At 48.9% G+C, this 9,618-nt stretch overlaps 1 protein-coding gene and 1 pseudogene across 1 annotated transcript in view; both read right to left on the minus strand.

The window, feature by feature from the left end:
- The window catches only part of Mybl2 (MYB proto-oncogene like 2), a 29,150-nt gene extending 23,703 nt beyond the window's left edge, over window positions 1-5,447 (minus strand). The window contains exons 1-2 of the mRNA XM_032904902.1: window positions 5,228-5,447; window positions 1,046-1,139 (exon numbers count right to left, since the gene is read on the minus strand). Coding sequence (XP_032760793.1) covers window positions 1,046-1,139; window positions 5,228-5,247 — 114 coding nt within the window. The 5' untranslated portion in view covers window positions 5,248-5,447. The remainder of the gene's footprint in view (window positions 1-1,045; window positions 1,140-5,227) is intronic.
- Window positions 259-376, minus strand: LOC116902458 (annotated as a pseudogene).
- Window positions 5,448-9,618: the final 4,171 nt, after the last annotated feature.

Raw genomic sequence — 9,618 nt, forward strand, 5'->3', positions numbered from 1 at the left:
AAATCATACATAAAGATTAATGAAAGGGGACTGGAGAGCTAGCTCAGTGGTTAAGGGCACTGGCTACTCTTTCACAGGTTCAATTCTCAGCACCCACGTGGCAGTATACGACCATCTGTAATTCCAGTTCCAGAGGACCTGGCACCCTCTTCTGGCCTCTATTGACACCAGGCACACAAGTGGTGCACCTACATACATGCAGGAAAAAAATACCCATACATATAAAATAATAAAATTATTTTGTTTTAATTTTTTTTAAGCCTACAGCACCCAGTATTCCCAGGTGGTCTCCCAGCCAAGTACTAACCAGGCCTGACCCTGCTTAGACCCAAGATCAGATGAGATTGGGCATGTTCAGGGTGGTATGGCCGTAGACTGTTTTAAATCTTTTAAAAAGTAACTTTAAAAAAAAACAAAACAAAGGATGCAGATTTAGCTTCCTTGCAGCCAACAGTACTTGGTCAAATGCCTCCCTCCACAGCACGTTTAAATTTCATCTCCTCTGTGCAGCATGAGATACTCCAAGGGGGGTTGGAGGTGTCTCTGGCCTCAGTATAGATTCTCAACACATGGATCAACGGGCTAGCATTTTGAGAATAAGTCTGTTACGTAAGCAGTTTGGCACTGCCTCTTGTGTATCCCTCTTACGGTGTGATGTTCTACACTGCCCAGGAACACAGTCCCCACAGGGAAGAGTGCCTTCCAAGTATATGCACCCCAGGATGGTGAGATGAATAAATCTGGAATCTTGATAAGCTACCTGGTCTCTGGCATTAGGCGGTAACAGCAGAAAGCCAGCCAAGATACAGAGCAAGAAGCACAGAAGAGATTGAGGTCCCGAGGCCTGAGGACTAACCCCCATTCTCAGATCTTAGAGCCCGAGAATGCTCTGGGGAGGCAAAGAGAAGCAGATGGCCCACCAGCTTCTTCACTGTCCACAGATGATGACATCAGACACGTGTTGGCTAACCAGCCTACTCCGGTCTCCCCCCACAGGGCCACCCACCCCCACCCCCTAGTCCCATGGAGTAGCTGTGAGGCTCACCTCCTCGTGGGTCCATTTGACCTTACATTTGTTGTCTCTCTGCTCCAGGAGGTCTGAGTCCGTGTCCTGGTAGCGTAACTCATCCAGTTCCTCACTGCGGAAGCAAGCTAAAGGTCACGGACAGTGTGTTTACACACCTTTACCTGGGGGTGGTAGTGTGTGGCCAGGGGCAGGTCAACTATAGGGAGGTTTGGGGAGGCAGGCCTGCCTTTTCTACTTGTACAAAAGTAGGTACGGGTGTGGCGGCCCGTACGGGTAATCCAGCACTCAGGTGACAGAAAAGAAAGGTTCAAGGTCATTCTAACTACATAATCAATTCAAGCCCAGACAAGCCCGGACAAGGCTAAATCATCAAGCCCTGTCTCAAAAAGCTGAAAAATATAGGTAGAATTTCACTTTGCTTTTTGTTTCTTTTTTGAGACAGCGTCTATGAGGTATCTCTCCTGGCTGTCCTGGGACTTGCTGTGTGGACCAGGATGACCCCAAATGCAGATCTTACTGCCAGTGCTGATAATGAAGGCATGCATGCCCCGCCAGCCTCTGCCCTCTGTTTTCTTCTCAACGAAATGGGTTTATGGGCGTTAAAAATTACACTTATTGGTGTGCCTGTGTACGCGTGCACCAGCACCTTCACCCGCAGAGCCATCTGCCCGACTGAAGCGTATACTTTTTTTTGATTTGTTGAGACAGAGTTTTGTTATGAAGTCCACCTTAATTCTCTGCGATTGTAAATTGAAATTAGAAACTTAGGCCACCATGCCTGGCTCTGTTTTCCTTCTCGTTGCTTTATTTTGGGGATAAAATTGCCCAGCATGCACAAAGCCCTGGCTCCTAACCTCCACCTTACCACAAATACAAAAATCTAAACTCTTCACAAAGACTGTGGTATTCGGCTGAGCCATTTTTGTGCAGGCCTACGACCCCACGACTGGAGGCTGAGACAGATCCACTGCGAACACAAGGCCAGCATGAACTAGAGACAGACCTAGCTCAAAACAGATGGGAAATGATATTCAAAGCCACCTTCTCACTTTTTTCTTCTCAGTAACAAACTTAACACTGGGCATTGCCTGTGTTTTTTTTTTAAGATGTATGTTATGACGTGCCCCGGTGTTTTGCCTGTATCTGCATACCGCACGTAAGCCTGGTGCATGCAGTTAGAATAGTGACCCCTCCCCCCCAGGAACTGGAGCTCCAGATGATTGTAAGCCATCAGGTGGGTCCTGGGAACTGAGCCTGGATCATCTGAAAGAGCCTTTAAGTGTTCTTAACCTCTGCGGCACCTCTCCCACAGTCACCGGCATTGGATATTTTAAAGATAACCTGTAATCATCAAAAATGCAAAATTTTAAACCTCTTAGGTATGTCCTCAATAACTTTTTCCATTCTTTTGATCTGGATTAAAGGCATAGTCCACCTCACCAAGCCGAACTTCATTCATTCCTGCCTGTCCCTTTCCAATCCTTGCCTGTACACGGGCACAACTAATGGAGAACAAAGACCTCAGAATACAATGATTTGACGTCTGGAAGCTTCAAAGAACGAACATGGAAGTTTTTGTTCTTTTTTTGTTTGTTTGTTTTTATTTGTTTCTCAAGACAGTTTCTCTGTGTAGCCCTAGCTATCCTGGAACTCATTCGGTAGACTCAGAGATCTGCCTGCCTCTGTCTCCCTGCTGGGATTACCTAAAGGCAGGGTCTACTACGGCCTGGCTGACATGGAGCCTTTTGACTGCTGTCCTATTACCTAGTTTAATGGTTTTGAGAAAGGAGATCATACTATGAAGTTCTAGGAATGCTCGTTAGGGACTAGAGAGCTGTCTCTGTCGAGGAACACACAGCTCTTGACAAGGATCCAAATTTAACCTCTAACCCCCCTTCCCACAATTCCCAGCTCTACGAGGATCCAGGGACTCTGGCCTCTATGGGCACCTACACCCAAGTGCACATAGCCACACACAAGTACATAACTAAAGAAAGAAGGGAAAACAACCAGTTATTCCCAGAACTCGTTTAATCCTTCCCTGGGGCCCGCACTGGGTCACCTCTCACAAACACTAAAGGTGAAGTCAGTCATGTAACTGGGAAAAGAGGAGGTTTCCAAACAAGCAAGACAGGCCACACTTTGTGCCCCAAAGTGTGCTGTTGGTGTCTGCACACCCCTCCCTTTCTTCCCTCACACTCCTCACAGCCTCTCCAGTCACTCCTACACTCCCAAAGCACTTTGGAAAGCCAGGCCCTGCCCTCAGCTCCAACCTCGGGTCTTGACATCACCCACAAAGGTCAGCTCCACCTTCATTCACATCCTGGAATTTGGCACAGAAAAGGCCTAAAGAAATATTTGCCCAGGGAAGGAGTGGATTTGTGAATGAATGAATTCTTGCAAAGATACCGCCTACTAAACAATTCTAGAAACCGTAACCAAAATGAAAAGACGTTCCTAGACCTAGCAACGCACGTCACAGGACCTGAAAAGCAGTTTTGTTCTGTCATGTCTGACCTGACCCATGCGCTGCCTACCACTCTAAAGTGGGAGGCAAAAATCTAAGTCCTAACAATTGAGTTTGCTTCTCCAAAACCCAGCACAAGGCCCTGATTCTATTAGAGCTCGGCCAATGTCGCAGGATAAAAAAAAAAAATCTGTGTAGCAGAGCTCTGAAGCCTCAGGGCCCTGTAATGGTGACACTATTGTAATGGTTCTTTGAGACACAGCTTCTCTATGTAGTCTGGAACTCCATCTGTAAACCACCATGCTGTTCCTCGAACTCAGATTCGCCTGTCTGAGTGCTGGAATCAAAGGTGTGTGTTGCCACCCGGCAGGGTCACAGTATTAAACAGATGGGAGTGTCCATCATTCACATGCATTCTGGCATTCTCAAGGGCTCCATTTAACAGATGTGAAAAGTGAGGCCAACAAAGATTATGCCACATCAAACTCCACACTTTTACACCCTAACCTCCTTGGCAACCATAGCATGAAAAAGCAGAGGTCTGTGTGCTGTTTAAAGAAAAGTCACATTTTTGTATATACACATACCCTTTCTCATGCCCTTGTACGTTCTGGGCTATGCTCCAGGGAAAGGTGAGTCAGAGGCCAAGAGGGAAATGGGCCACTGGGGTACAGGGAGTTACACCATGTGGCAGAGAAAGGCTACGTGAGGATGCAGGGACTCTGAGCCCGTGCTTCACAAAAGGGTCCCTCCAATGAACCCCGGCGCTCTCGGAGTAGTACTTCCAGACGCTCTTCCTGGGCACTGAACTGCCCTAGAAACTGGGGCATGGGGAACCACCCTGATCAGCGCCCACGGACCCAACCAAACCCGCCCCAGCCCCGAGGAACTCTGAAAGTAAGCAAGCAGGCATCTCTGTTCCTTATCCTCAATCGAAGCTTGATTCGGCCATCTGAAGACTCGAGTAAGGTGTTCTCAATTGGAGAGACCCAAAGAGAACACAGCGGAACCCTATTATCCCACTCCTTAGAAAGCCCCGCGATTAGGCCCCAGATACACAGATGTACCAAAGGTCCAGACTTGACTCAGCCACCGAACCTCTAAGGAACTAGGAGGGAAACGTAGTTCCTGCCTTTGGCCCAGCGTTTGCTGGCAGACCAGTCTCGTTGCACACCATTAGTCTTTACTCATCCCCGGTTGCCCAAAACTAGCGTGGGACAGGAAGAGGAGTTCTGAAACCAAACCGAACCGGCCGCCGAATCCCCAAGAGACAACGACTCCCCAGCCTCACATCCCGCGGAGGGCCCAGGGGCTTTGTGCTTCCCGGAATGCTAACAAGAAAAGAACGCCAGCAAAGTCGAGCCACTCTTGAACGACAAGTGTCTCCCAGACTTCTGCCTTCCACTCGCTGCGACAAGGGGAGACATTCTCCCTACCCAGTAATGGGCCTCCAGCTGACACCGCGGGCAACAGCCTTCCTTCCCCACCCAGCAATTAGGCGGGAGACGATGGACCTCACCCAGGGCCGGGACCGTGTCTAGAGGGGGAACCCGCGCTTTCAGGCTCCCGGGCCCAGGAGGCCCGGGAACCGATCGAGGGGTCCCTAGAGCTTCTAACGTGGCGCGCGCCCCTGCACCCGGCGGCGCGGGGTGCATTTCTCCCGGGGATCCCCATCTCACGCTTGCTGACCCAAGGAGAAGGGCGAAAACCCCAGCGCGCCCGCAGTCTCTCACCAGCGCGTCCGCCGAGACATCCCCCCGGCCCGGACCCCGCCGCGCCCTTACGCCCGCCGGCCGAGCCCGGAGCGGGAGCCGGGCCGGGGTCAGGACTCAGGCTGCACCGGCCGCTCCGGGCCCCAGGCGGTGCTCTGAGGCGTCAGCGTGTCTGCAGGTCTTGTCGCACGTTCCCAGGAACTGCAGCTGCCTAGGGAGCTCACTGAACCACTTTCCTATCTCCCGCCAAGTGCGTCGGCGCCGCCCGGCCCTGGCGCGCGAGCGCGGGGGCGGAGCTCACGGAAGGGGCCAGGCGTACTAGGGACAAGAGGCGGAGCCGGCGCGCCAGGGCCCTAGGAGGAGCCTGGGAGGGGCGGAGCCCAAGAAGAGGAGGATGGGGAGTAGTTTGCCGGAGGGCAGATACCGATTGTGCTAGTCAAGCGGGCAGATGCTCCAGCTGCGGTTGGGAATCTACTACGTCCAGATACACCTACCTTGGGATTCAATGAGGCGCGAGGACCGGCTCTGTGTGGATCTTAGATAATCCCCCAGGAACACACATAGCAAAGACTGAAAGAACTGAATGGGAGAAACTTCCCGCCCAAATTGTCATTGCTTAGACTGGCCCCAGAGCCCCCATGCTCCCTTTGACTAGGTTTGCACCTTTTCCTTTGCAACTCTTGCTTCTTCGGCGACCTCAGAGGGACCCAGCTCAAAATCCCAACATTCCTCTCACCAAACTTAAACCTCTCCTCTTGGGTTAAATTTGTTACTCCGTTATTGTAAAGGTCTTCCAGATCACCACGCCGAGCCCAGAGAGACGAAATTTGGCCTCCTAGCTTTTTGTTTGGGTCGTTATTTGGACCAGTAACTCCCCACATCTCCCCTCATTGGGGTCTCTTGTCCATCTTGCTTTGTGCATTTCCCTAGCTGAACTGTGAGCATCCTGGGACTCCAGCAGCCCCGGGTTCAATTTCTAATGGCTAAGACAAGCTCTGATGGCAAGAGCTGTCCGCTTTAGGCTGTCATTTACTACCTAAATACTCAGAGTCATCTTACTGGGACTTCCTGGAAGGGCCCCAGCCAAATGTCCTTTAGGCTCAGACCTCAGGTCTCTTTAGAAAAACTGCTGGCCACCTTTAGACAGTACAATTCTGAAAACTTCATTCACTACAGCAGAATGAAGACTTAGAAGCTAGCAGTTTCCACCAGGCGTAATTCAAGGCTTTCCCCCACCTCTCTCCCTTCAAAGAAATTCATGTGGACATTGGCTCTGCATTGCTAGTGGGCTTACAGCCATATTTCCTAGGGGTTGATTCCCAGCCCACCTTTCCCCGGGTCCATTATCACAAACTATCAAACTTCTCCATGCCCGTTTCCTCATCTACAAAAACAGTTCATAAAAATCTTTGATCATCTTAAGAATCCAATGAGTTATATGCTAAGTATTACCTGGTAGCAGATGGAGAAACTGAGTCACTGACTTCCCCAAACTGTAATTCTAGAGGTAAAGAAAGGGAAGAATGGGGCTGGAGAGATGGCTCAGAGGTTAAGAGCACTGTCTGCTCTTCCAGAGGTCCTGAGTTCAATTCCCAGCAACTACATGGTGGCTCACACCATCTATACTGAGATCTTCTGGCTTGCAGTCATACATGCAGGCATGCTGTATACATAATAAATAAATAAATATTTAAAAAAACGAAAGGAGAAAAATGGTTTTCCCCCTAGCATCTTTGGTTTATTTGCAAATTAGATGGAAAATAAGTAAGAGGAAACTCATGTTTAATTACTTGCACATCCATTGGAATCCCATAAAATAATGTCATACAAAGGCTCAGAAGTTTGAAGCTTCCTGAGGTACAAAAAGGAATGGGGTCCTAGGACTTCTGTCAGGATGGTGCTGCCACCCACTAGTTGGGGACAAGGAAAGGAATTATGTGGCAAATAGGTGGTCTTGTTGTGCAGATAAAAGTCTCCCAGTTAAAAGAAAGTTATTGGCAGCAGCCAGTTCCTGGTACAGAGGCTGGCTAATGTAGATTTCCTTTACAAAAGGACTGCTTACAAAGCTATTTCCTAGTCTATGGTTTCTGCAGAATAACCAGGCCAAAGCATGCTGGAAAAGTAGGAGGTCATTTCCTTCTATACTTTACTTTGGAGTACTGTGGTACAAACTTTTAACCCTAGGCACTTCAGAGATACCTCCCCTAAATGGCAGTTATAGGATCGAGTATGTGGAAGGCGTATACAACTATTACGTGGGGTGTGTTGCTGAGGTTAGCCCTGGGCCTTCCCATGTGCCTTACTCTCTCTTTTTTTTTTTTTTCTTTTTTCTTTTTTTTTCCCGGAGCTGGGGACCGAACCCAGGGCCTTGCGCTTCCTAGGCAAGCGCTCTACCACTGAGCTAAATCCCCAACCCTGTGCCTTACTCTCAACACCTGTACCTCTTCTATGATTATATTCTGACTCCATCTGTCTTTGCCCTTGCCCCCTGAGATCTGAGAAGCCGCCATGCAGGCTGCACACACTCCCATTTAGATTACCAATCTCCCTTCCGGGCAAGAGCAGGACCTAGAAATCTGCACAAAATCTTCCCAAGGCAAAAAGGCAGAGAGCAGATGCAGAGTCCACCTGGAACTTGGAACTGGCGCCAGTTAATCGGGACACCAGAGTTAGAGGAGCCTGGAGATCAGTGTTGAGGCAGTACGATCACTCCAGAGTCACAAGGAATCTGGTGACCTCCACAAGTGTGTCCTCTAGTTATCAGCATAGCAACACATAACCCCTGGGGAGAGCATTGCCAGCATCCAGGTGCTATCATACCTGGGAGTGGTCTCTAGGCTCAAAGCAGATAACGTACATTGTGAATTGCGTGGGTATACCCTTCTGGGATGGAAAGGCTCTAGCCATTTAGCCATCCAATTAGCTGTCCCACCCTGGGCTCCAAATTCAAGGCTATTTCTTTTTCAAGAAGACAAAGATCAAATCTTGTTAAAATACACTTGGCCTGGCAACAAGGAGGACACAACATTGATTGGTGGTAAATAATAAATAGGATACCTGTCCAGAGTTACGGTCCCTCTCCTGAGTAACTCTGGTTTGGGTTTTGCTTTGTTCTGTAGGGCTGCACTTCAAACTCTGGGCTTCAGCCCGCCAGGCAACCAAGCTATAAATAAGCTGCGTGCTCAACCCACTAAGCAAGCTGAGACAATTGCACTGAGCACACAGGTACTGGGTGGGCAGGAGGAAACTGAGTGCACCCACCCAATCGGACCTCTTGATCCTCAGAGTGGGGTTACTTAGGAATTTGCAAGGTAGACAATGTAGGGAATGACAAAGAACACCCTTTGCATAGGAGGAAGGAGAAGGATTTGAAAATCTATGCAAGGTGTGGTGTCACATGTCTAATCTCTGTACTTGGAAGGCCAAGGCAGGAGAATCCCAAGTTCAAAACCAGCCTTCGCTACACCGTAGTTCCAGGCCACACTGAGAAACAAGGAGACCCTGTACCCCAAACCGAAAGATAATTCTCCTTGAAGTAGTGGTGCATGCCTGAAATTACAGCACTCTGGAAGGCTAGAACAGAAGAATGGAGAGTTGAAGCATCTGCTTATCTAGCATGGACTAGGGAGATTCCCCAATCAAAAGAGAAAAAAGAGGGAAGGGGAGTGGGGAGAAGGTGGGTGGGAGAAAGGAAAAGACCAAAAGGAGGGGCAGGTGAGGGGGTTTCTCAGAGACTGGCAAGACTTCAAAGCCTTCTTGAGTCCTTTCAAGTCACAACCTTGATCATCTACAGATCCTACTGGCTCTCATTTCAAAATGCATTCAGTACCAAAAGCACAAAAGATGTTTAAAAGCTGGACATGGGGCTGGAGAGATGGCTCAGTGGTTAAGAGCACTGGCTGCTCTTCCAGAGGTCCTGAGTTCAATTCCCAGCAACCACATGGTGGCTCACAACCATCTGTAATGAGATCTGATGCCCTCTTCTGGTGTGTCTAAGACAGCTACAGTGTACTTATATGTGATAAATAAGTAAATTAAAAAAAAAAAAAGTTGGGGGGTTGGGGATTTAGCTCAGTGGTAGAGCGCTTGCCTAGGAAGCGCAAGGCCCTGGGTTCGGTCCCCAGCTCCGAAAAAAAAAGGAAAAAAAAAAAAGTTGGACATGACACAGATCCAGAATCCTAGCTTCTTAGGAAGTTGAGGCAGGAGGATTACAAGTTCAAGGCCAGCCTGGGCAACTTAGTGAAATCTTATGAAAAGTAAAAAGAGGGCTAATAATATAACTCAGAGGTTCAGCACTTGTGTAGCAACCATAAGTCCCTAAGTATAATCTCTAGCAGTAGCATCAACATCATCAAAACAAAAACAGGAGGAGAGAAAGAAGGAACAAAAGAAAGGATGGACAGAGGAAGGAA

Source organism: Rattus rattus, chromosome 5 (assembly GCF_011064425.1).
Source record: "Rattus rattus isolate New Zealand chromosome 5, Rrattus_CSIRO_v1, whole genome shotgun sequence".
NCBI classification, from domain to species: Eukaryota; Metazoa; Chordata; class Mammalia; order Rodentia; family Muridae; genus Rattus; species Rattus rattus.